This window comes from Diplotaxodon limnothrissa, linkage group LG17 (assembly GCF_057381915.1).
Source record: "Diplotaxodon limnothrissa isolate DT_005_m linkage group LG17, D_limnothrissa_male_GT1.1, whole genome shotgun sequence".
Taxonomy (NCBI): domain Eukaryota; kingdom Metazoa; phylum Chordata; class Actinopteri; order Cichliformes; family Cichlidae; genus Diplotaxodon; species Diplotaxodon limnothrissa.
This window is the reverse complement of record NC_140612.1, coordinates 37,608,414-37,634,992: the sequence shown is the minus strand read 5'-3', so window position 1 is coordinate 37,634,992 and position 26,579 is coordinate 37,608,414. Positions and strand designations below refer to the sequence as shown.

Genomic DNA, 26,579 nt, shown 5'->3' with positions numbered 1-26,579 from the left:
TCCAGTACAATTTAAAAAATGTGCATAACGATTCCTTTTAACCTGGTACAAATAAAACACCGTTAAGCAGTGCAGAACCTCCATCATTTCCATAATCTGCCCTCAGCATCCAAACCTTCCTTATAAAATAATGTATCATGTGTAAAGTTCATAGTGATGTTTTTGTAGCTTTTCTACAGATATTATGGTTTCATTCAAAGTCTGCAAAGAACAGAAGGTCAGCATGATTAAAAGTGACATCTCTTTGCATGGCATTTAGCTAATCCCCTGTCTGTGTTACACATAAATGGTCTAGTTACTAGCTTTCGTAATGGCTGAAGAGACCCTGTGATGTGGCAATCCAGGATGAAGATTTATATATAGAAGTCAGCAATCCAGTTTTAGGTGCAGAACAGGCATGTTGACAGTATTATTAATATGCTATCTGATGTAGAGGGCCTCTGTGGAACAGAAAAAAACAGATTGTACTCTATCCTTCCTCGTCCGACACACATAGCGTACAGTGCCAAGCTGTGCTGTATCACACACTTGTGGCCCCACTTCCAGTGCAGTGTTATGGACTCTGCAGCATCTCTATTTCTGGTGTTTTGAAGGTTATGGACAATGTGGAAGGAAACTACAGAGAGGGAATACATGCACGGGAAGGAGTGGAGCATGGGAGAAAGAAATTGGGGGTGGGGTGCAGGGAGTGGTTGTACGGAGCAGCAGCGTACGAGTGGGCATTAGTGGTAAAAAGCTGTGAAAACCACCCAAGTCATCTTATTAAGAAAGAGATCCTGTGGTTGGTTTGGTTATCATGTTACTTGACTTGAAGGTCCTTCAGCAGTTTCATCGGACTGCTCATCAGTGTTGTGGAAATAATGCAGATATTGTGGTAGAAACCAAAGCAGACCTAATGTTGCAGACACTGCTCCAGGTGATCACAGATGCTGCTTCAAGTCTGTGATCATGTTTCCAGCTTATTTACCACTTGTGGCTCCTCCTCACCAAAAGTTAATGCAGGTTGTTTTCAGAGTATTGTCATTATCAATTCCTTTTCTGTACAGAGTGACTTTGCTTATGTTACACTAAACTCAAAGCTAAACTACTGCTTGTATCATACCCGCTGCTGCTGCTAGTCTTTTAATGTAATAGGTTTAAAGTTGGCTGCAGATCTTATGGCACAGGGCAACCATTAAGCAGCTTAAGCCCATTGCGACCTTTGGCCTGTGTTTTGCTTACTGTTATGTACACAGAGGCACGTTTTCATACATATTTGAATGCTGTGCCGATGGGAGGAGAGACACAGCCACTGTTGAATGTATGAGAGGAGTCATTTTGCATTTTGGGAAGTAAGAGATAAAATGATGGTTTGTTTTTCTTTAATGCACCACTGCAGAGGATTTTCAAAAGGAAGACTTCAAAGAGAGCCAAATTTTCCCAAACTGCTCTGAGTAAACTAGAAATGCAGAAGAAGAATCTGAGGCAGACGCATTATACTGGATGTATGTCCTCTCTCAGAGGCAGCACCCCAGGTTGAAGCCAGCGCTGTAGCTGCAGGAGGTTCTGCCAATGAATGTTTTATTAGTGTTAATGGGATGTAATAAAGGACTAGAGTGAGCTATGAGGCTGGGTGATGAGAAAGAGAAAGTGGCAGCTACAGTCTTGTAATCTGAATCCTCTCCTCGGGTGTGCGATGTTCTGAGAAAAGTGGGTGATTGGGGAGTTGCGCTGCTTTCATTGCTTTCTTTACTTTCAGCACTTTGCTACTTCAAGAACATGTTGCACCCGTTTCAGGTGATGTTTCTCGTTTTTAACTGAGACACCAACTTGTGTGCTTTTGAGGGTGTTCACAATGGAAGTGGTGCTACAGCAGGGCATGATTGTCCTCGAAGAGGCTTTGCTGATAATCAGAAATATTTCTCTTTAAGGTGGACTCGATCTGTCCTTTTGATTTTTGCGATTGCTTATTCGAGCATCTAATGGGTAAGTGGGTACTGATTGACGGGTGCACGTGCACACATTTCTGGCCTTCTCTTCTCCAATATTCATGTGCTCCTTTATTCAGGGGCAATAGAGTGTGAGACAGTGCTGATTTTGCACCCCAGGCTTTGAAAGTGCCGTTACCTGAAACCAATTGAAGCCAACACATGATTGACAAGGAGGAAGTGAGGAGGAGAGGTGAAGGTTATAGGCTATAAACAGGAGGGATAAAAGCAATATTTTTTTATTGGATTGAATTCTTTTACTGAAAATGGCATTGCACATAAATTTAAATCTTGCTTCTTATGTGCCTTTTTGTGACCCTGAGCATGTGAGAGTATGAATCTCATCATTTAAGAAAAATTAAATGTTACTGATATAGCATCTTTTATATTTTAAAGTAAAGCACATACAATATATTAGATGACCCTCTGGCGACAAACTTGGCGACAGTGGGAAGGAAAAAGTGCCTTTTAACAGGAAGAAACCTCTGGCAGTACCAGGGTCAGGGATCAGGATGAGCCATTAAAGATAACATAACAAGTTCCACATTGTGTCTTTTGTCCTGTCTTCCTCCCCTCACCCCCAACTAGATGGCAACTCCTCCCTAACCCTAGTTCTGCTGGAGGTTTCTTCCTGTTTAAAGGGAGTTCTTGATCTCCACTTTCACCAAGTTTTCTCATAGAGGGTCATGTGATTGTTAGGGTCTTTTCTCTTTTACAGTAGAGTCTTTACCTTACGATATAAAGGTGTGATATAAGTAAAATCGACTTGAATTAGATTGAATTAAATTTTCTGACCTCCAGTGTTTGTGTTGTTTTGTTTTCTCCAGAGGAGGAACTGAGGAAGCTGCGGGACGAGACCAGCGTGGACTCCCTGCGGCAGGAGCTCGAGAGGGAGCGAAGCAAAAGGATAGACCTGGAGCAGAAGATGAGCGATTTGCTCAAAACCAGGTGAGACGAGAAGACGGGACTGCAGAGTGAAGCACATGACGGGAAATGAGAGGACAAATGTATGAAAAGGGAAGTAATAGTTATGAAATGAAAGGAAAGGGTGACGCTGCACTTTGTAACAGTTCAGCTCAGCAGAGTTTACCACGGGGCAAGTTGGATGACGAGGGTGCCGGTGCTGCCCAAGGTTTCTGTTATAAATAGAAGCATCAACAGCTTGGTAGGCAGGAAATTCCACAAGGGTGTGTGTGTGTGTGTGCGTGCGTGCATGCGTGCGTGTTATTAGGGAGATGGAAAAAGGGAGAGGGAGGAAAGAAAACGAAAGGAGTCACGCGCTTGTCTGAATCTCCTCGCTGTCACACAGATGCTATCCTGGTGACAGGAAAAACCCACGCCTCTTGGCATCTACTGGGATACCCTTTACACTTGCGGGTGTGCATGTCTCTCTCTCATGTACTGTGTGTGTGGAAATGTTAGCTTGAATGCCCATGGGAAATTCTGCTGGTATTCTTCAAGTGATTGCCAGCGCTGAAACATGGCCTCAGGACTATCGAAAGCAGTTTAGGAATTTGTAAGAGGTGAAGTTAATGTACTGTGACCTGCAAGTTTTCCACTGTTAATACTTTGTCAGCAATATCCAGCATGAGCATAACAGACAGCAAACATTTCTTCTTCACTGGTATATGATTGGAATAAACAGTAAAACAAAGCATTAACACATTCTGGAGAAGCCTTCTCTTTAGGGAGAAGATCAATTCTGTCTTACGCTAGAATTTCCTGTCCATTACAAAGAAATATGACTGCAATTAAAGCCTTATAGATAAAAGAGCAACAAGTTTGCCGGTGCCAGTTTGCTCTAAATGTTGTTTCATCCATTTGTAACTACCACTGCAGTGCCTGTTCAGGACGTTTTATGGAATAAGAATGGCTGTAGGGATGCACTTATTGAATGTGTGTGTTTGTAGCTGTGCAGGATGGGTGATTTGTGGGTAGGCCCTCCCTAAAGGACCAATGAGTGATTTCAGATTTGTCATTGAGATTTATTTAAGTCAGACTGATGCAGATGCCTTTAGTTTTTGCAGGATATGGATAGCTGAATTAATGTGTCTGAAATTAAAGGAGGATGTTTGCTGTACCTTATCACCCTTTTTCATTTTTGTTGGCACTGATCCTTTTGTCTCATTGTGTGAGATTTTAACAGTAACCTTACTCACTGTGATAACAGGCAGAGTGAATCTTTCTAGTCTGGCTCTGTGTATGTCTCTTTGCCTTTTGTGGTGATCCGTTCAGTGCAGCAGCTTTCAACATGCTGGCTCATGTACTTCTTAAAGTGTGAGATTGCAGTTCTGACAATACAGAAGTGAGACTGACACATGACAGATCTTTCCCTTAGTTTTTTCGTGACTATGTGTGTGTCTGTCCCTTCCCTTCAGGCTAGAGGACTCTCCACCACAACCTCCCAGAAAGCAGCAGTCGCCCTCAAACAACAGAACAGGTAAGACTCCAAGTGGACGAGAAATGGGGGGGTGAAGGTGGGCGAGTTGGAGTCTAAGGGAGAGGAAATGAGTCCTTGACGTCTTCTGAGTGTGGGAGTAAATCAAGAGGAGAGTTTGCGTGTGTGTGTGCACGTGTGCAGGGGAGGTGAAAGTGTAGGATGCGTGCAACGGAGCGCTCGATGGGAACAGAGTGGGTCGGAAGGGTTTGTGGGTTACTCTAGGACACGAGGCAGTATGTAGTGTGCGTGACAAACACACAGACACGTGCACGCAAACAGAGGGGTTTCCTGTGTGTGCTGTCAAGAGCAAGTAAGCAACACAACAAACCACATTAATGCATCGAGGCTGGTTCCTATCATTAGTCCAGATCGTCGCTGTTAAGAATGAGTCGGTTTTCAAAATATTTGCGCGAGGGACAAATGAGACAAGCTCATTAGGGCAATAACGGTCAGATTCTGATATGTGCTTTCTTTTGGTTTCAGGCTGAACAGTTACTCTCATAGGTTGACTTTCAGTGATCCAGGGATTGGTGTGTGTTTGTGTGTGTGAGATATTAGTGAAAGGGAGGGTGAGAGAGTGAGGCTAATTTTGGAAAATGGGTTATGATTGTAGATCACTTCATCTAGGGCAGACATAAGAATATGTTAGGCCGGCTTATGCAGATCCAGGTTTGGTAAAGTGAGGCGGTCAGTTAGTGGCAGCCTGTGAGGACTGCAGCACATCTCCTTCATCCACAGTTTACTGCGGTTCAGCCTGGAGTCTGTTCAGAGATTTTTAGCTCATTTTTCAGCTTTAAATAAATTATAAGATTTGTGTTAAATTGAATCTTCCTTCCTGTAGTTTGACATCAACATCTACATATATAACAAAGAGGTCCAGAGCGTGATCGTGCACCCACGCAAACGATCGCCATCATTTGAAACTTTTAAAGTTGTGTGTTTGCAGAGTCAACCTCCTGCTGCAGCAGTTACAGCACCCTAAACTTTGTAACACATTTCAGTGGTGATGTGGCTGTGATGTCACTAAAGGTCAAACTATAAAGAGCAAAAAAAGGAAAGGAAAAAAAAACCCCACATTACCACCATGAAGTGAAAGCGTTGCTATGTTACCCTCAGTCACATGTTAGTTTAAATGAGCTGGCACTCAGCTACCAAAGCCCTGCCGTAGATAATGTGAAAGAGAGAAATCGCGTCTGTTTGGGCCCTGGCAGTGGTGGCTTTGAAAACTGTAAATGTAACTGCTTCTAGCTGAATCGCATCATCTAGAGCAGAAAAAACAAACTGTATTCATTCTCATATGGCAATAAATGTCTGAGCAGTCAGGCTGTTAGTCACCTGTGGGTACTACCACAACAAATTAGTGTTCACTTGAAACACCACAGCAGATTAGAGCTCTAGTTTTTGCTCAGGGGCACTTCAGCATTAGCAGTTGACTGTTGTCCTTGTTTTGACTGGCAAGTATGCAGTTTATGAGGATATCAGGCCCACCAGGCTGTTTTACTGCATGCAGAGAATACTAAGGTTATAAAATCCAGGCAGTTATTTACAGTAAGTCAGCTTATCGTGTAGAAAACACGGATTCATTACACAAAGTGCAAAGTATTTTTTTTTATATATATATTTATTCACATGACAATAGCAAATTTAGCTTTTATGTAACAGCACAGGCTGCAAAGCTCTGTTGGTTCAGCTCACACCTTTCCACACAGCCATGTCCACCTGCCTGTGGTGATCCTGACTGTGTCATTTCTGTGGCTTAACCTGTAACAAGACTTAATAATGCAGAAAAAGCAGACACCATGGCCCAAAGCTCTCCCAATCACGTGCTTAGAAACACAGAAGCAGGCCTGGTGTGAGTCCTTGAATTTGCTCAGCTACCGTTGGATAATCACTGTCTGAGACCAGGCTTAAGTGGTCCAGTCTGGGTCCCATGACAGGGCAGGAGATAGGGTTGGAGTAAGAGTTATTGATAACATAAGCCCATCACATATCAGTGATTTTCTTTTAACAATGCATAATTGTTGGTGCAGGGGATTACAAAACTAAGTCGTGCTTATAGCAGCAAATCAAAGTTGATGTGTTTTCTTTAGCAGAGAAACAGCAGAAGGAAGTGTGGAGTTCACGGCTGCAGAAGTGGCTGTACGAGCGCTTCGGGGTTTACATGGAAGACTTCCGCTTCCAGCCGGAGGAAAGCACAGTGGAGGCTGAGGAACCGCTAAGTGCTAAAAGGTGGGTGAGATGTGGTCCTGAGCAGAACATAACTCCTCGGGTTGTTGAAGAAGATGTGGAATCGGAGTGCCCGGCGAGCATAAAAGCTTGTACCCTCACCCTGTAGCTGTCTCTGGTTTGATTTTGCACAGAGGAAGTGTTTTTGGGGGTTTTTTTTTTCTCATCGTACTTATTTTCTCTCCTCCTCTGTACAGAACAGTGAGTCATTACAGACGGATGAAGGCCAAAGTGTTAACACTTCCCCTCTCACATAAAGCAGCATTTATTTTTTTTGCGTGTATGTCAGCATCTACGCGTAATCTGACCTTCACTTTCTTTTGTTTTCCATCCAGGTTGACAGAAAACATGAGGCGACTCAGTGAGTATAAGCTTCTACTTGGCATCCTCTACATAATAATGATAATAATAATAATAGTAATGATATCACTAACACACATTCATGCAATACTCTAGTTCTGTGTATTGTAGATCTAATTTTTTTTCCTCCTTTTGAACATTTCGACATGTAGTTAAATATAAAGTCCTGGAAAATTTCACAGTAAAAGCCTGATTCACAAAGATAACCAAAAGTAAAGACATTGCTGCTCTGTCTTTAGCTTTACACTCTCAGTGAATCCCTGTGTCTTTGCTGTTTCAGAGCGAGGAGCCAGACCTGTCACCAACTTCTTAAGGAACCTCTCCGCCTTATCTAATTGGCACTCCGTGTACACCTCAGCTATTGCCTTCATTGTGAGTCTTACACTTCAGACATGTGAATTAATGTTTTAACTTTGTCTAATAATCGCGCTTCGATATTCTCTAAAAGAAAACTTGAGGTTAGTTGTGATACAGGATTACCTGCCATAAACTGCTGATGGCTTCTGCACAGTTTGGGTGTCATTGACAGCTGTGCTGCTTCTGTCATCTGCCGTCTCTGTCACTTTGACACCTTGCACTACATTTTCACCACCCTGCCTTTATTTGACTGCAGTTGCGACTTTTTCCTCTTTTCTCTAAATCGAATCCACAAATAGGTGAGACTTCATAGAGGATGCAGGGCAATTGTGATGAGAGAGAGGAAATTGATGAAGTTGAATTGAATGATTTAGTCGAATTTTGAGATCAAGACTTCTTGCTTGTACTTTACAGCAGTTATTATATGTATTCAGTGTAGTTCCTTATTATCCCAACGTGATTTTTTTTTTTTTTTAAATTTTGGGTCTCTAAAATCAACCAGTCTGGAAAAGGAGTCCGATGATAATTTTGGACAGCAGGTACGACCCTTTTAATAGAAAAGAGTCGTTTCTGTAGTTTTACTCTGACCTAATTGTCTTACAGCTCGTGGCCGGGAGATTAAATGAATATTAAAGTCATGTCTGCTTCACTGTGATGAGTTGCAGTGATTCTGCCAGCGACTGCAGGCCTAATCAGAGCTTCATTAATGTCCAGTCAGTGGTTATGCTAAATCATCCTCAACCCACTGATTATGGCCCTACACCATCTCAGTATCCAGACGTGATGCTGGTTTAGTGTTGACAGGTGACTCAGCGTCTTCCACTGCTGATATATCACCCAAGTATATGCGCTTCAGGCTTACAATGAGCCCCCTGATTCCTCTTTATGTCCATCTTATAATTCATTGCCGTTATTGACTGAAAGAATGTGTCCTCGCTGCTATAAAGTGCTGAATTTAATGCATATCGGTTGTTTATTAAAGAACAACAAACCACATTAACCTGTGTATATATTGTCCTTTTTTTCCCTTTTGAATCCAGATTTACATGAATGCTGCTTGGCATGGCTGGGCCATTCCCATGTTCCTCTTCCTGGCTATCCTACGCTTGTCCTTAAATTACCTCATTGCCAGGTAAAAACTGTCATTTATTTACAAAAGCAGGATCATTTTTGCCTCAGCTGTTGCTTCACGGTTGAGCTCGATTGTTTGTAAAAGGCTACAGTCCGATTTTCAGCTTTTAGCGTGATTAATTGTGCAAAACACCCACATTAACATCAACTACTGCGGCCACAGCTGTGCTGGTAGTACACAGATGCACACCGCGGCCCTTAGTCACACAGCAAATGTTTGTTAAAACCGCCAGATTTTAAAAACATGCACACATTTGTGCATGTTTGGGGTTGTTGTAATTGTTGCTACAAAAGAGCAGTACTTGGGAGCTCTGATTTCAATCAGAGCTCCCAAGGCTGGAAAAGTCGGTCCTTTAAAGTTGATGTTTTGCATTGAAGGAATAGTTGCCTTATAACATGTGCATTATTTATACCTTCTATTTTTCAGAGGTTGGAGGATCCAGTGGAGCATTGTGCCTGAGGTCTCTGAACCCATGGTAAGATGCCTTCCTGCTGTTGTTGTTGTGCAGGTCAGAATGAAATGCATCCAGGACTGGAGATCAACGTGTGGCTTTTGTGTGTGTGTGTTGTTAAAGGAGCCTCCAAAGGAAGACTTGACTGTGTCTGAGAAGTTTCAGCTTGTACTTGACGTTGCACAAAAAGCACAGGTATAACGAGGTTCATCTAACGATCCAACCGCTGCTCGAAACAAGACAAACTCTTTAATGAGGTGCTTTTAAATCTCTTCCAGAACCTCTTTGGAAAGATGGCTGATGTTTTAGAGAAGATAAAGAAGTGAGTGGTTTTGTTTCAGCCTGACAATCAAGTGTGCAAGAAATGCACATAACTTATATACTGATGTGTATTCTGTCCTCCTCCTGCTGTCTGTTTCAGTCTGTTCATGTGGGTGCAGCCAGAGAGCACCCAGAAACTTTACGTCTGCCTGTGGGTGACTTTCATCACCTCCTGCGTCCTGCCGTACAAACTGCTGGGCTTTATGATTGGTGAGTGATGTTCACAAAGCATCTTTTTGATTGTGACAATACGTGAACTCAGTCACAAACAGATGCAGAACTTGTGGAGCCGTACTCCCTCAGCCTGTGTGGGGAAGCTGTGGGCTATTTGCATATAGATCTTATACATAATTACTACTTTTTAGCATCTCCCAAACCACAATGCACTCAGACTTTCTTGAAAGGTGCTCGGAGCAAACTGTTGGCATAGAAGCTGCTGTCATTTAGCCAAATTTCCATCTAGCACTTCATTTCTCCATTTAAAAGGAATGAATAACCAAAATCAATGTATGCTTAAAAGCTGCACTGGACATTTAAACAAAGTAAATATACTGACATTTATTATTTCAGATCCCATCTAAGATTTCTTCAGTGACTCATTTCAATTGGAGAAACAAAACAGACCACACATTCAGCGTGACTGGGAATGAGGGCTTTCTTTTCTGCGCAGATAGCTAACTGCATTTGGAGACAAAATTAGAGGCAAGGCTGAGATGGTTTGGACATGTGCAGAGAAGGGAGAAAGAATATATTGGACGCTGAGGATGGAGCTGCCAGGCAGGGAGATGAGAGGATGACCTCAGAGGAGGTTCATGGGTGTAGTGAAGGAGGACATGCAGAGGAGGACGGGGTGAGATGGAGGCAGATGATCTAATGGGAGCAGCTGAAAGAAGAAGACAGCTAGCTGAGCACATTGTTACATTGTGAACATGGAATGGAAAAATGTGACAGAGTGCAGAGGAAACCAGTCTGTGTTGGCACAAAGTGACATCGGCAGGCTGTATTGCACCCATCATGGGGAAAATCCCCACATAGTCTGTACATGCAGAGCCACTGCCTTCTGTAGTATGTGTGACTCTGGTTGTGGGTAATTGATACCAACAGGGAAAACGATAAGGAATGGCAGGAGCCTGGAGACCTGGCAACACACGGCAGCTGCATGACAGGCTCCAAATACAAAACAATTATAATAAAAACGTTCCCCCAAAGAGAGTCCAGCCAGTTTGTAAGCGGGCGTCAGCTGGTGGGTCAGTCATCGGAGCCCAGTTCATGTAGTGGAGAAGAAATCTGTGGTCATGTGTGCATCTGTCCCACATCAGTCTCATCGGGAGCTCTTAGGCTGGTTTTCCATCGAGTTTAACTGGAAATTGGAACCTCTACTCATGATTGGAAGCTTTTCATTATTCTGCACTTTATTCTGTAAATCTGCTGTTTTACCATGAGGAGAAAATCTGACTGGTGTATTGTTGGTTATCCAGAGCCTCCGCAGCTCAGCAGAGTCACTTTGAGCTCCAACATATAACTGGCTCAGTGTCTGTATGTGCAAGAATGGGCAAAATGCTGAAACTAGTGACGTCATCAAGGTCAGCGGCAAGGACTACTTTGGGCAGGGGGGCGTCACCTATTTGGGGCATCCCTTTGTCTGTCAGTGAGGCACATCTGAGGGGTTATTTTCACTAAACGGTGTTGCTTTGCATCATTTAACCTCTTTTATTTTATATTTTTTTTAAGAATTAATGTGTCTGTGATTACTCTCTTTGCAGGCGTGTACGCCGGCATCAAGTTCTTCATCATAGACTTCCTGTTTAAGAGTTGCCCGAAGCTCCGCGACAAGTATGACACGCCTTACATCGTGTGGAACAGCCTTCCCACCGACCCCCAGCTCAAAGAGAGGACAAACGCCACGGTGTCGAGACGGGTAAGGCGAACAGACCCCAACACCAACCCACACGCGTTTTCTACCACCAACACTGCTTCCTGTCTCAGGTTCTTGATTTTTTTTTTTTTTAAATTAAAATCTTAAATAAGAAAATATTTCCTCCTTTAGCCCATCACAATTTCAAACTTAAAGACCTGAGTTGTTAACAGGTTTATACCACAGAGGCTTTCAGTTGCATTGCAAAACTTCTCCCAGGCTAGAAGTTTGAGTGAATTCACATTATTTGCAGATTAATATATAAGCAATCATCTCAAACACACACACAAGAAGAAAGGCACATATACCACCTCCATGTGGGTGTGGATCATCCATCAGCAGCAGGTCGGGTCCAGTCTTTCATGTTGTCAGCAGTCCACCCACTATAGCCCACCTCCCACTGACTCCCTTTGTGGTGGATAAAAATAGATCAATAAAGTATCAAAACTATGGCGCTGGCAGCCTTAGCCCAATTTCCCTCGGGATGAATAAAGTATGATCAATCAATCAATCAGTATATCACCCCTCCTGTCAATAATGCAATACAATTGAGCCCGTGATTGTTCTGTGTGGGTACCACAAAGTTCCTCTCTTACATGAATGTCTGAGTGTGTGTTTGTTGTGGCCGCAGTCACAGGTCTGCTCTGTCGTTTCTCTCTCTCAGCTCTCTGGCACTGAGAAGGTAGGGCCTCTGGTGTGTCTACTCTACTGTGCTTGTGTGTGCTGCCAGTTCACCACAATGCGTGTGTGTGTGTGTGTGTGTGTGTGTGTGTGAGTGATGTGTGACACACCTAGTGAGTGGCTGTCAGTAATTTGTGAATGCAGTGGATCAAAATGTCAACAAAACGGTCTGCGATTTTCCTTTTTGCTCTGACACTGCGGTGTTTTTATTCTCTTTTGTTTGAATGATCTTTAAGAGCCTGCAGCCCCGTGACATTTTGGATCCACGAACATAGATGCTTGTGAGAATTGGCAGTGTGTTTACTGAGTAGGCACGTAGAGAAGATTTGACGAGTGTAGTTTCATGTTAGCACATTAATATCGTCCTGTTCCCCTTAAATACACCATAACTGCTGTTAGATCATTAGATTAAAACTCTTATGTAAAGAGGCCTGCATAAAAATGAACCGAACAGTTGATCTTACCATCGAGGTGGTGGCCACAGGCCACTGCTCTCTCCTTCTCCCTCTGACTGATTTTTCTCTAGTTTTACTTTTTTCTCATTGTTCTTGTCACTGCTGTTAGCATGAGATGGACCCGCAGAACAGGCTGTCCATCTCCTTCAGGGTGATGCATCCACGTGTTGTCACAAGAAGGTTTGCTGTCTCCCAGCATAGGAGTGTGGAGGAGGTACTAGGAGCTGGGCCCATTGCAAGAGTAAAGCTGGACAGGGCCATAGATGGGCATCAACCCAGCAGCAGCACCAGTATCTGTTCCTCTGTGTGAGGAGGAACAGGAGGAGTACTGCCAGAGCTCTACAGAATGGCCTCCAGCAAGCTAATCATGTGATAGAATCAGACTGCAAGAGGGTGTTATAAAGTCCTGGTGTTTTTAATTTGACCTGCGCTCACAGCACCATGCAGCTCACGCATTTGCTTGTTGGCTTTTGGTTTTTTTTTTTCTTTTCTTTTTTTTAAGCTTCAGGACCGTGAGGACTTCATGCCACCTCTTGGAGTCTGATTCTGTTAGTTTGATCAGAAACATGCACAGGAAGCCTGCTGCAGGTCATTCTGCAGAGCTTTGGTACAGAAAAGCAGATGTGCTGCTAAACTTATGTAATGCCCGCCTCCTGGTTTCTCCCCCTTTTTCCCGTTGGCACTCGTGGATTTGATGTGTCGTCCTTGAGGAGCTGGACTAGCTCTATAACCTGAGTGGGCTGCAGGTGCAATATCTGCTACCAGCAGTGATGAGGACTCCATCAAAAAGTAGAAGTGGCGTAAAATCAATCAAGAGGCGTGATGGCCCGTTTATGCTCGCCAGTTTTTTCCCACATGACAAAAGTGGAGTCTTTTTGCGCCACCACAGGTTTAAGAAACAATTGTGTAACTCTTTCAGTTTTAATGACACATCAACACAGAAGCTCAAAGATTCACAGATTATATATGAGGAGATGTTGAAACAGTATAGGAAGATCAGACTTTCTGGAAAAAATTTTAGACTTCTGCTCCTGTACTGTACCAGCGCTGATGTGGAGGCTTTTCCTGATCATTCAGGAGAGTACTGCAGCGTATATTCACACCCTCAGTGCTGGTATAAATGCTACCAAGCCGTGATGACCTTGCTGTTTGGTTGCAAATTGTGTGGTGAGCGTAAATGGGTGATAAGGAGCGAGCCGGTGTGGCCACCTCCTGCAGAATGACTCCTTTTTGTGGTGTTGCCTCTTCAGTGCACCTGCAGCTGCTTTCATTTGCACCGACGCAGCTGAAATGGTAATGGAGTCACAATGGTTTATGCTTGCTAACTGGAGAGATCAGTAACCCTGAAGTTTATCTGACTTTGTCTTGTGACAACCAACGCTGGTGTAAGTAAAACTGTAAAACTGCAGTGGACACGAATGTTTTTGGTAAACGCGTGTTGTAGGTAATTTATGGATGCTGACTTGAATGATGGCCTCACTCTTTGCTTTGCACGTCACTCCTGAGCCTGCTGTGAAGAAAGCGCACATGATGCAACCTCAAAAGTTGGGGAGCTGTTTGAAGTTCGGCCACTTGTCTCTAAAGCTGCGGGATACTGTAGTTCACACAGATTTATAAAACCTCATCCGCTGAGTTTAATGTGACTCTTTCTCTCTGTCCTTTTATGTTCTCACTTTTTTCCCCTCCTTTTTTTTTTTTTTTCCTTCCCTCCATCCTCCTTCCCCTCTTCCCTACTACTCTCTCCAGGTCCAGCCGGTGGTTTCTCGTGGAAGCCTCGCCAACGTCCCGTGTGGGGGGAGCAGAGAGGAGGACAGCGGTCGCTCTCACAGCACCAAGAAGGGAGCTTTCCACGAGATTTTCAACCTGCCAGAGTCAGAGCGCCCTCTGCCGGGTAAGAGCAAGTACTACAGTTTTTTATTTATTTATTTCCTTTGGCACCCATTTTTATTTCTGTACATCCAACTTAAAAATGTCTAAAAGCTGGAATCATGTGTTTTCTGTGAATAACGCTCCTTCATCATCTTGTATGCTGTTTGTTCAGTCTGTGAAAATGGCTGGAGGTGTTGCCTGATAAACCGAGACAGGAAGATGCCCACAGACTACATCAGGAACGGGATGCTTTACGTCACGGAGAAGTAAGTGGAACATCTTTGTCTCAGGGGAGAGCTCTATCGCATCAAATCTCTGAGCGGAGGAGAGAAGCAGCACTTCCATTTACAGGTGGAGCAGACGAGAGGAACGAAGATTCATTAGTCCAGAGGAGACGTAGTTTTAAGTTGCGCTGAGCCTCATCTCTCCTCCTCTCTGTGTAGCTCTGTGCAGGGTAGCCTTCCTCCTGAGAACACTCGACTCAAGACTTTATTACACGTCTGTTCAGTTTGGATGGTTTTTTGGTGTCTCTGTTTCCCTCCTTTCACAAAGCTCTCTGTCTCTCTCAGTTACCTGTGCTTTGAGAGCTCCAGCTCCAGATCGAGCTCCTCAAAGAAGCATAAAGTCATCAAGTTGGTGGACATCACTGACATACAAAAGGTAATGACTCAGTAATACGCATAAGGAATGTCTCGAGGCCAGCAGCCTCTCTAAAACTGGATAATTACTTACTTTAAATATTAATAATGAAACGAATGTAATTCTATTCTGGTGTGTGTGTTTAAAGCAGATATTTCTGGTTTTCTCCTCCACAGTACAAAGTGTTGTCAGTCCTACCAGGAAGTGGGATGGGCATTTCAATAGCCACTCCTTCCACTCAGAAGGTACAGACTTTGTATATTTATTATTATGTTTGCAGTCGTGATTTCATTTGCTTCAGCTGAAGCTCAGTCCAACATCTTAATAATTATCTGCTATAGATGTTGTGTTTTTGTCCTTTCAGTCAGTTTCAGACAAGTCGGCAGTAATTCTCCAGTATTGCATGTGACAAATCGAAATTCACAAATGTGAGCTGCTGTGGGTTTCTGTGGGCGTTTCATTAAGATTTGATTTACGAGCCGATTAGTTGGCCATCAAGGATGTTACCGGGTAGCTAGGTGACAGAGCTGTAGCATCAATAATTTTCCTACTGAGGAAGTAGAGAAAGAGGTTGGTGAGATTATTGGGAACAGTCATGTCTATAACTTCTGTTCCCTTTCAGTCGATTCACTCGGTACAGCACACGTAGTATTAGATATCACTGCTCCACAGTACTGAGTGAACCGACTGAAAGGGAAGAGCAAAGATTGTAGGTACTGTACAGTGTTTACCACCACATGAACATAGGTATACGCCGATCAGGCATAACATTATCAACACTTATTATCTCTGCATTGTGGCGCCTGTTAGTGGATGCTAATTATTAGTGAGAAAGTGTCCTCAAAGTTGATGTTAAAAAAAATGGGTCACATTGTGATGGCTAGACGACTGGGTCGGAACATTTCCAGAACTGCAGTTCTTGTGGGCTGGTCCAAAGAAGGAATGGTGGTGAACCAGCAACGAGGTCATGGATGCACGTGAGGAGTGAAGACTGGCCCGCGTCGTCCGATCCAACAGACGAGCTTATGTAACTCAAGCTGCACAAAACGTTCTGGTTCTGATAGAAAGGGCTCAGAATACAGAACATTGCAGTTTGCTGCAAATCGAGCTGAATAGCTGCAGACCAGCCAGGTGTCCGTGCTGACCTCTGTCCACCACTGAAAGCGCTACCACTGGCATCAGAACAAGACCACGGAGCAATGGAAGAAGGTGACCTGGTCTGATGAATGTTACATCACATGGATGACCTGGCACCAGGATGCACAATGGGGCAAAAGCAAGCCTACAGAAGCAGTGTGATGTTTTGGGCAATGAAATGTTGGGAAACCAGCATATCCAGGTCATCCAACAGTCTAAAGCAGGGGTGCCCAATCCCGGTCCTCGAGAGCTACCGTCCTGCAGCTTTTAGATGCATCCTTGTTCCCACACACCCGAATCAAATGAATGGCTTGTTATCAGGCCTTTGCCAAACATGATGGCATGCTGAAGAGGTAATCAAACCATTTGATTCAGCTGTGTTGGAGTAGGGATGCATCTAAAAGCTGCAGGATAGTAGCTCTCGAGGACTGGGATTGGACAGCCCTGGTTTAAAGCATTGTTGCAGACCATGTATGCTGTTATGAAAACGGTGCTCCCTGATGGCTGTGGTCTCTTTCAGCGGGATAATGCTCCAGCAGCAAAGCAAAAACGGTTCAGGGATGGTTTGGGGAGCACAAGAACATGTTTAACACTCAGATTTCCTCAGATCTCAATCCCGTCGAGCATCTGCGGGATATGCTGGACGCGCTGGAGGCCCCACCTCACAACATACAGGACTTCAGGGGTCTAGTGGAGTCCATGCCTCGTTGAGTCAGGGTTGTTTTGTCAGCAAAAGGTTTTACTAACACAATATTATTCAGCTGGTCATAATGTTATCTCTAATCAGTTTGTATTTAGATCATCTAAAGGTTGGACTTTGGCGCCCCCAAGTGGAAACTCGCTGTAATTTTTTATGTGCAACTGTTCATTTGTTTATGGTGTAAAATTTCCCTTTATTGGTTGGGATGACAGCGGTTATTACTGTTGTTGTTATTATAATTTTTGTTATTATCAGCTTCTGTTTGAGACTCTTGTTGCTGTCTGTACTCATGATGTGCTAAATTTTTCCAGATAAATTGCTACACTCATTTCCTTTTAAGCCAACTTCCCCCTGATTGGTTGGTTGGCTCTCACATAGAGATAATTTGAACATGTGGGTGGGGCTTCTGTGCTTACAGAGTGTAGGGGGGGGGGGTCTCTTGATGATATCATATAGAGCCAAGAGTAGAAAGAAACCCTCCTAAACAGAATGTGTACAGAAGTTTGAACCCTGAGGTTTTGCTCGCAGGGATTACTTGCACAAGGCGGGGGCCACGCCAATAAGCTAAACTCAATTTTCTTCTATTAATTTTATTACTTTATAAACATATCGGTGCTTTGCCCTTGGGAAAATTAACTGCCCACCACTGCACTGACCTCAGTGTTTAAAACCATGCCTGTGTTTGGTATCAGTAGCCCAGTAGCCATCATCATAACTTAATAATCCCACTTTAATCTTAATAATCTTTTATAATAACTCTATTATCGGGGAAAAATATACTCTGATACCATCACAGGGCATGCAACAGTGTGACTGCTGCGTGCTGCTGAGAATGATGCTTTCCTCCATGTTCCAGCTTTACTGAAGAGGTTTTTTATTCCAGTTTAGTTATGTTTGTTGTTGTTTTTTGCCTAGTGCTGCTTTAACTTGGCAGCAGATTCTATTTTATTTATTTATTTTTACCACAGTAGAAGCACACTAACAGCCAAGGATCTCTGTCTCCTCCAGCCATTGGTGTTTGGTGCCATGATCCACAGGGACGAGGCTTTCGAGGCCATCTTCACCCAGTACATGAAGATCGTGACCAGCAAACCGCCGGCCAGCGCCGAGCTCTAAAGAGCCTTCAGCACTCCTCCGCCGGGGCTGAAGTCTGATGCAGAGAACCTCCTGAGTCTCAGCCGAACTGGATGACATTCTCTAACGCCGCACTCTTCGACCGTGTGTGAGCTGCCTCCTCCTCTTCCTCATCATCATAGTCGATGATCTCGGCCCAGTTGGTGGATTTTTCTGCTTAGGCCACGTTAGAGGGAATATGTGGGTGTAGCTGGTGTTTAGTCACATGACGCTTTTCCTGTGGGTGATTATGGACAAAATTTGCTAAGAGAGGATGATGATCAGTGTGGTTTTATCAATCATCAGGAGGCTGGTGAGGGAGGCTGGCCTCCTCTCCCACCTGCTGACCACTTGACTTAGCTGGCTGTGTGTGTGTGTGTGTTAATTTGCATCTTAAGTGACTCTGATGTTCTCTACTGTGGTAGGAAGACTTCATACAGCTCTCATCAACCTGGATGTATTTAAAAACAAACAGTTCAAACTGCCACATGTGTAAAAACGAGCTTTTCCAAATCACTGCAAAAACAAATATTCAGACAGGCTGAGCGGTGCTTCGCCTCATCCATGGCTGTATTTTAATTTAATTTTTTTTTAAATAAAGTGTATTATTAGCTGTGATGACTGCTGACACGGGAGCCTTCCTTAGTTTACACCACCGCTGGCTTGGTCTCTCTTGTCTTGACGAAGCAAAAACGTCCACTGCTGCGTTCGGCATCCGTGTTTGTGAAACAGTGCAGTGACGTTTTCATGTTAAATGCCTTTATTTTGAAAAATGTCTTTTGGTCTTTGTAACGGATCCTTTTTTTATTTTCTCGACAAGAGCACAACACCGCCTGCTTTTTAAACTCTCGACACATGGAGACCATTTATTTGTCCCGTCTCTGCTGTTCTCCCTGCACTTTATTAAAAACTGGAAATGCTGACGTGTGTGTGTGTGTGGGTGGCAGCGCACGGATGTTATATGTTGGTCAGTGTTAGAAACCACTGCAGTCTCATTATTACAGCCTTCCTCTCCTCGACTCGAGGCCATGTTCAGCTGGTCTCTCAGCAGAAAGAACAGTCTGAGCGCTTTGTATTAACGGCAGATTGATGTCTGCACGCTGCACCAGACAACCATCAAACTGGCTGTGAAAGCAGGAGTAGAAGATACTCTAACTGGCACATTTCTCCACACAAAGGCCCGTAAAGGCCTTTCAGCTCACTGTATCCTAAACCTTCTGAAGTCTCCTTCTGATTGGGTGACTCTACTTGTATAAGTGCTCAGCTCTTTGAGTTCAGGCTGTATAGACATGCCTGTTTCTCTTCTTTCTGCAAACGCCACAGTGAGTGCGCTTCCATGTGTTCCTCTTCATCTAAATGTGAGCTGATGTTTGTTTTTTGTTTTGTTTTTTTAAAAGTGTGTACATGGATAAAGGTCTTGCTTTATTTCCAGACGCTGTTCCCGGGAGCGAAGCGGGTCTTTGCCCCTCTGCGTTTATATGTAGAAGTGTATAATGCCAAACTACATCAGACACTTTAAGGTGTTTTGTGAGGCGGAGATAAAGGGCTGGAGGTCAGTTTCTCTTTAGCTCTTTGTATTTGAGATGACGGAGTAGGTGCTCCACACTCCTAGCTAAAATCTTACAAAAACACTGTTGAAAGGGAGACCTTGACATTTTTCCCCGATATGTCACCGATCCTCAAGTAAAACCAGACTGCCCTTCAGGAACTGCCGTCAAGACTTGAAATGTCAAGGCTTCTCTTAAAGTCGATACGAGTCCTCTCGTCATCGCCGTTGTTTAGAGTCAGGCGGACTGGAGATGAAGTTGCCAGAGGTGCGATGGACCAGTTCAAACAGCTGCGTTTGATGATTATCTTAGTTAAAGCTAATGAAGGATGGATATTTTTCTTTGACATTTTCTTTTGTATGATTATAGTTTTGTTTTTGGTTTTTCGAGCCTGTTGCTAACAGGCTGCCTTTCCCAGACATGGATTTCTATTTTTATTGAGGAATAAATTCGATCCATGACCGGGGTGGGATATCTGAGCAGGTGGAATCAGTAGTTAATGCTGTCTCACTGTGTGACTGGCTGGCTTGTTGTAGTCTTAAAGCTGTTACCTGAAGCCTTTTTTCTAATCTGTTAACTGTGGCAGGCAGCTCTCAGCGGGGACTGCGAGACCCCGACGGGGCTGCACTCAGATAAAGCACAGAATGTATCACGTTCTAAATGTCTAACATTATTATTTTCTTTTGCCAAATATTTGATTTTGCAGTCTGCAATATTCTGCCTACGCTCATGTTTACAGAAGGTTGTACAAAATGTATTTCTTTTTTTAAACAACCCCAGTTTGAATTCCTTTACCTCGGGAGTTATGAAAACTGGACTGCTCTTGTTCTGGAATTGATGTTTCATCAGCTCGGCACCACTCTCATGACTATCTCTGCTCAGCAACAGGATCAAACTCCAACCTTAGCAACACAAGCAGCTTTTTAACCCTCATACAGCATGTAAGCGTCCATATCCAGCATTGCAGTGATTGGTTTTTAGTGTAGTGGAAGCTGCCAGATTCCCACAGGAGGGCTTGAGCCTATCCCAGCTTTGGTGATGAACTGTCACATACCCATAACACCTTAATCTGTTCATTCAGCTGGTCCATAAAGTGAATAAGATACACAGATCGCTGAGGATGGAGGTGCCGTCAGAAACGACTGTGTTGCCTTCTCGAGGTCCTCTTCGTTCACGCTGGTGTCATCACTGTTGTATTAGCTATGTAGTTCCTCTAAGTGTGTAAATGTTGAAAGTTTTCCCATCTGCCTGATCCACGCTGTGTAGCTGTACTGGGGCTGCTCCGCGGCCTCGATCTGATGAATTAAAAAATAAATTAAACGGCACAATTAAAAAGAAACAAAACACACATCCTAAGGATTAAGTTATACTTTGTGGACTGAGACAAAACCCATGATATTGATTGGTTAAGTGCAAATTAAAGCCCAAATGCAAAACACTGCAATCATTACGAGTTAGTAATTTGTCATCTGTGACGTGACGGGCTATAATGGCTTCCTTTTTCCTCTTTTTCTTTTTTCCCCCCCACAGCCATTTGTATACAAATGATTGAATTGTACAGTGAAAAATACCACTGAGTTTTGAAAAAGATGTGTGTATTGTAAAGGATAATGTGATGTACTTTTTTTTTTTTTTTTTTTTTTTTTTTAAATTAAAAGAATTTAAGGTATTTTTAAGCCTTCTGTCATCTTTTCAACTGCAGTACCTCTCTACAGCCACACGGGGTCACTGTTGGACTTTGTGTCAACACTTGAAGCCTGAGAGAAGTGGGTTGTTTTTGTCCTTTTTCCTCATTCAGCCTCCCCACAGGGGGGTCAGAGGTCAGGCTAAGCTGCCTGGTGCATCTTGCTTGAGGATGTTTCTGTACTTTAGGAATACGAAAGTAGAGAGTTTAACATGCTACACATGCCTGACCAATTTCACTCTATTTTTATGGTGATTGGATGACCAAGGGATCTATAAAGAGGTGGAGGATGGCTTGTGAGCACTTTTTCTTGCTCTTGTGACACCAGCAACAATAAATCTAAGACCATCTCCTTATGCAAGCAAGTTTTTCCCCTCTCTCATTTAGCCAAACTCAATGAATCATGGTTTGGGCCACAGCTAAGTGTCTCATGGGTAGATATGAGCAAATATAACACCACAACACACTTTTGTTCGCTAGCAGCAGAACTAAAATAGCCTTGAGGACCGACATATTCACCCATCATGCCTCCTTAATGACAACACCCTATATAAAAATGTTTCCTCCATATACATCTATCAGTGTAGCATTACAGAGTTCCACATTCACTGCAGTTTGGCATAAATGGCACCTTTTTGACAGAATACTTTCCTTTTAGAGAGTGCTACGCAGAAGTGCTTTGCGTCTGCATTTATTTGAGTCGCCAGCAGAGGGCGACTCCTGCGGACAACTAGACTGCAACTTAAGAAAACGCCAGCAACAAGAAAAACACTGCAAAAGCACACAAAACGCAACGGAAATAGGAAAAAAAAAACAGATTTCCAAAAGCACAAGGGAAGTGTTTCTGGGGAGACAATAACCCGACGGACCAGTTGCAGGAACCAAAATATGCTACGAACTCCGCTGGGAGACACTTAAAAGAAGTGGAGGATCTATCGGTTTTGTGAGGAAAGAAAAGATGAGAGGTAAGTGTGTTAGCCTAACTAACAGCCTAAAAATCCGTCATCATGATTAAACACACCCACCATGTTTTGGGTTCCTGCAACTGGTCCGTCAGGTTATTGCCTCCCCAGAAACACTTCCCTTGTGCTTTTGGAAATTGTTTTTTTCCTATTTCCGTTGTCGTTTTTCCAATTTCTGTTTTGTTTTTTTCCCCATTTCCGTTGTGTTTTGTGTGCTTTTGCAGCATTTTTCTTATTGCTGGTGTTTTCTTAATTTGCAGTCCGTTTGGCCTCAAAGGGGCCACCATAAGATTAGCTAAAAACTCGATGTATGTCGGCATGGTGCCGAGTAGGTCCTTAAAAAAAACTGAAAAAAGGAGTGTCAGACCTAAAGAAAAACAATCTACAGCAGGTGGACATCATCTTAAAGTTATATCTCTAGGAAATGCGGAAACAAACATTTTAAAGGAAGGGAAACGAGTAAGCCAAATTACTCAGAAACTGGACACTGGAAAATCTGTGGCTAAAGGTCCACATTTGAAGATTGTAGTTCACATAGGTGCCAATATGTATGGAGGAACTCAGAAGAGATACAACAGTGTCCTACAGCCATCTGTAAGACACAGTGGTTCTGATTGGAATCACTTTTTGGCATGAGAATGATCCAAACTCACTGCTAATGCAGTGTACCTGGATAGAAAACACACAGTGGAACACTATCAGTCATGGACTGGCCTCCCCAGAGCCCAGACCTCAACATAATTGAAGCTACGTGAACGAAACAAAAGGCAGAAACATCCAAAGAAGAGCTTTGAATGTCCTTCAAGAAGCCCGGAGAACTAAGCTCATTAGAACTGAACATCATTTTCACTTTGTATACTTTATTTCCATGTGTGTTATTTTCCTAGCGAGAGTTTTGCACAGTACTGTACATCAGCTAGTTTTCATTTCAGTCCACACCTGACAGCTAAATGAAAGCTCTGCAACAGAAATCAAGTTATTATTAATCCTCAAAGAAACAAAAATCAATTTTTGCTCAAGTACAAGAAAAGCAACATTTCATCCTTAACAGATTTCCTGCCGAGGACTTGTCAAAGCTCAAACACACACTGATCCTGAACCCAAAGCGATTTATTTATTTATTTTTTTTTTAAAATCGGCTTTCAAAACAGCACCTTATTCAATGATCTTTCACTTTCTCCTTTGCTCGCAAACTATTTCAAGACGGTGCCAGAGAAGCAGTGTCATGAACTTAACACAGTTTAAAGGCTGTTTGAAGCGACACTCGGTAAATGACACCTCCGAGTCATTCAGGGGCTTCTGTCTACCCCGCTGCTTTGCTTGATGGATTTAGTGTATTTTTGGTCTTCCCAAAAGAGACATCATCAAACGTGACACCATTTGCCATTTGTGCACAAATGACAGAAGTGTCTGACAGCTTGGTGCAGGACACTAACCATGTCCTTTATCCTTTTAGCTGTGACACAAATATTCAAGTGCAAGTGCAAACTACTCTCAACCTTGCCAGCTTGTGCATGTTTAAAGCTGCACCACGTTTTGTGGTTTGACGAGAAACTTTGTTAACATTTACTCTCCAGGGTGAAACACGCTTTAAAAAAGTAAGCAAGGAGTTAGCCCGCAAAATAAAATTCTTAGATGACTACAAATGCTCACAAATCAAAGTTAAGTCAACCTGAGAGTGCTGTGTGATTGCACACCAGTAGTATCTGTTGAAAATCAGAGTTAATGGAAACAATATGGTGCAGGGGATTTGCCAAATAATAATAGTTGGAGGTATTACACAGTGTTCCCTTATCATAATTTAGAGTTGAGTCTTATGTAGTTATTAGGGGTGCAACGATCCACAAAATTCACGGTTCGGTTCGATACTTTTTCGATACAAAAAAATGTTCATCCCTTTTTAATTTGTCATTTATTAAAATTATAAATATATATTTTAACTCAAAAGTATGGTTTTTAAATGTAATGTTGCTGAAACAACAAAATAAAAAAATAAATCTATCTGATTGAGAAATCACTCATCTTTGGAAAAGAGTTTATTACAGAGAAATGGCTCTTTCCAAAATAAAAGCTATACTATATGCTTCTTCTGGGCTATATTCTCAGCAGCATATTAAACATATCAGGTCCCCATAAGGAGAATCATGTGCTAACAGCTGTCTAAATGACTCGGGTAAAATTTGTAGCATGCATGCTTGTTGTTTTTGTCTGCTTCCACTTGTCTTTGCACTAGGATCATGTCGGTGTAAATGTGCAGTCATATTTGTTGTGTTCCCACTAGTGCTGTCAGCGTTAATCTCGTTAAAATGACATTAACGCCATAACGCGGCAAATCTCCGTTAACGAGTTACCGTGTGGGGCTGGACGGCCAACATATTAACGAGCTAACTGCGCTAACGCACTAGTTCCCACCAATTGAGCATTGCATGGCACATCCGACATACTGTTTTACTTTTGTCCATGACGCGCTTACCTTCAGGGTCATGCTTCACATGAAAACCAAAATAGTTCCAAAGGCCAGATCTGAATGAGGGTGGGGGAGGTTCAATTTCGAGCTTAGCTTCTGTCTTGCTAGCTTGCGCTGCACTCAGTGGATCTGCACTCGACAGTGCAGCCTAGGCGGAGTAGTCGAACGCAGATTCACTGAGCGCTCAACACAGACAGCATCGTCAGAAGAAAAGTTGATAAAATAAATAAAAATTTTTGTATTGTTCGCTACATATGCTACCGAACCGAAAGCACTGTATCGAACGGTTCAATACCGATACGGGTATTGTTGCACCCCTAGTAGTTATATTGTAAGCTTAAGACCCTATAATCAAACAACCACCTATGAGGAAGCACTTGGCAAAAGTGAGAAGGAAAAACTCCATTTGAATAGGAAGAAACATCCAGTAGAACCATGTGGAAGTCACTGCTTTTAAATGTCCTAGGAACAAAAGTAAACCAGCAGTCTGAGAGGGTCTATTGGGATGAGGTCTATGAGGTCTTTAAGATAAGATGAGGTCTGATAATTTAAGACCTTATGTCTGTGGAGAAGGACCTTAAATGTGATAATTAATGTGGATAATTATACCATAACTCTTGGACACTACTTGGGTCACTGTTAAATCAATATAGGAACATTAATTGAAAAAAAAAAAAAACCCCAAAAAGAATAAATGAATAAATGGTTTGTGGCTGTTTATGTTGCTAAACTTTACTGTCCTCATTTTACCTTGATTTTCATGAGCATTGTGGGACGCTGTGAGTGGACTGTATGATGCTTTGTGAATTTATAATCATTATAAGTTCAACTCCTGATATAGTCCCCGGTATCAGGGGAGCCACTGCAGACATAGCTGGATGTAACTACCCACAGTAACAGAAACCTCTCTGCATTTCAAAGCCCCACTAAAAGAAAAGAAAAACACAGAAGGTACTTTCACCTTACTTATGTGGAATTATATAGCATTATATAGCTTTTTAGCATGATACTGTTTAAACATTATACTTTTAAGCAGGCTCCTGTGTGACCTTAGGGGTAAGAATAGTTGAAGTAACATCACAGGAAAAAGATGCATAGACGAGATACTAAGAAATAGCACAGACGTTGCAGTAGATAACAGGGGGGCAAAAGGGCAGCATTAAGAACAGTCTAACACATTGGATAAGTATAGACTAGAAAAGCAGAACTAAGGAGGAGAGCGTAAACCCCCGGTGCTTAAAGATTGCACACTCATGACACTTGACATGACCCCTCACACACACCCACCTACAGTGAGACACACACACACACATATATTACAGATAGAGACAAGTTGTTTTGATCGAAACTGTGTATGATGTATAGGCGAACGTGATAACAGAATAGCAGGAAAGGTGGGAGGTGAATAAGGAACTTTGGAATAATATAAATGTAACATTTCTAAGGACTGCCCTTCGAATCTGCAAGAGGCTTCATGCTGAGCTGATTCCCTCCTGCACAGGGGTTGAAATAAAGAAGTTGATTGAATTGAAGAAGTCTGTCTCGAGTCGTTCGTTTTGGTTTTTCACCAGGTCAGAAAAAAAGGATCGGGAGCGGCATCAGCACGCCGACACTTATTTACACGGAGTCACCTTAGCAGGTAGCTCCGTAAGTTTTCTTCTGCTGTTTTAACATTTTTAAACACTCCATGCCCTTTCTGATGCAGCCCTAATGGGATTTGGCTCCTCCTGGGATCTAACTAGGAATCTTACATTTGTTAGGAAAATGCATGAACCACTACACAATGTAGGCATGTTTTGAAACTCTACTATTAACCTTTTGTCTTTTGGAGCCACACGTTAACATGTTTACACAGCAGTGCAACATGCCGAGCTAATGCTAATAACCAAGCTAATATAGCTAAAGCTAGCAAGATTGTTTCGCTAGATCCATCCATACACTGCAAAGGTGTGTCCATACAGGAAGTGATTTGCTCATCACGTTTCTTGCTGATGGTTGGTAATTAACCACCCTGTCATGTGTCAATCAACAGCATCCTTTACCCTCATTGGTAGTCTCTCATCTCAAATTTGAGAAAGGTTTAACTCAGGAGCTGATCCTTGCTAGGTAACAGATTTATAAAATACTAGATATTCACTCACAACAATCACAAACTT

General features: G+C 42.8%; 1 protein-coding gene across 2 annotated transcripts in view; it reads left to right on the top strand.

Moving 5' to 3' along the window:
- Positions 1-20,099, top strand: part of gramd4a (GRAM domain containing 4a) — a 49,832-nt gene extending 29,733 nt beyond the window's left edge. The window contains exons 4-20 of one of the 2 annotated variants that reach the window (XM_085375468.1): positions 2,795-2,915; positions 4,346-4,407; positions 6,498-6,636; positions 6,969-6,994; positions 7,274-7,365; positions 8,391-8,482; positions 8,909-8,957; positions 9,057-9,128; positions 9,212-9,255; positions 9,355-9,464; positions 11,018-11,172; positions 11,834-11,851; positions 14,052-14,196; positions 14,347-14,440; positions 14,744-14,834; positions 14,990-15,058; positions 17,659-20,099. In XM_085375468.1, coding sequence (XP_085231594.1) covers positions 2,795-2,915; positions 4,346-4,407; positions 6,498-6,636; positions 6,969-6,994; positions 7,274-7,365; positions 8,391-8,482; positions 8,909-8,957; positions 9,057-9,128; positions 9,212-9,255; positions 9,355-9,464; positions 11,018-11,172; positions 11,834-11,851; positions 14,052-14,196; positions 14,347-14,440; positions 14,744-14,834; positions 14,990-15,058; positions 17,659-17,766 — 1,487 coding nt within the window. In that variant the 3' untranslated portion in view covers positions 17,767-20,099. The remainder of the gene's footprint in view (positions 1-2,794; positions 2,916-4,345; positions 4,408-6,497; positions 6,637-6,968; positions 6,995-7,273; positions 7,366-8,390; positions 8,483-8,908; positions 8,958-9,056; positions 9,129-9,211; positions 9,256-9,354; positions 9,465-11,017; positions 11,173-11,833; positions 11,852-14,051; positions 14,197-14,346; positions 14,441-14,743; positions 14,835-14,989; positions 15,059-17,658) is intronic. The other variant, XM_085375469.1, reaches the window with a different exon arrangement.
- The last annotated feature ends 6,480 nt before the right edge of the window (positions 20,100-26,579 follow it).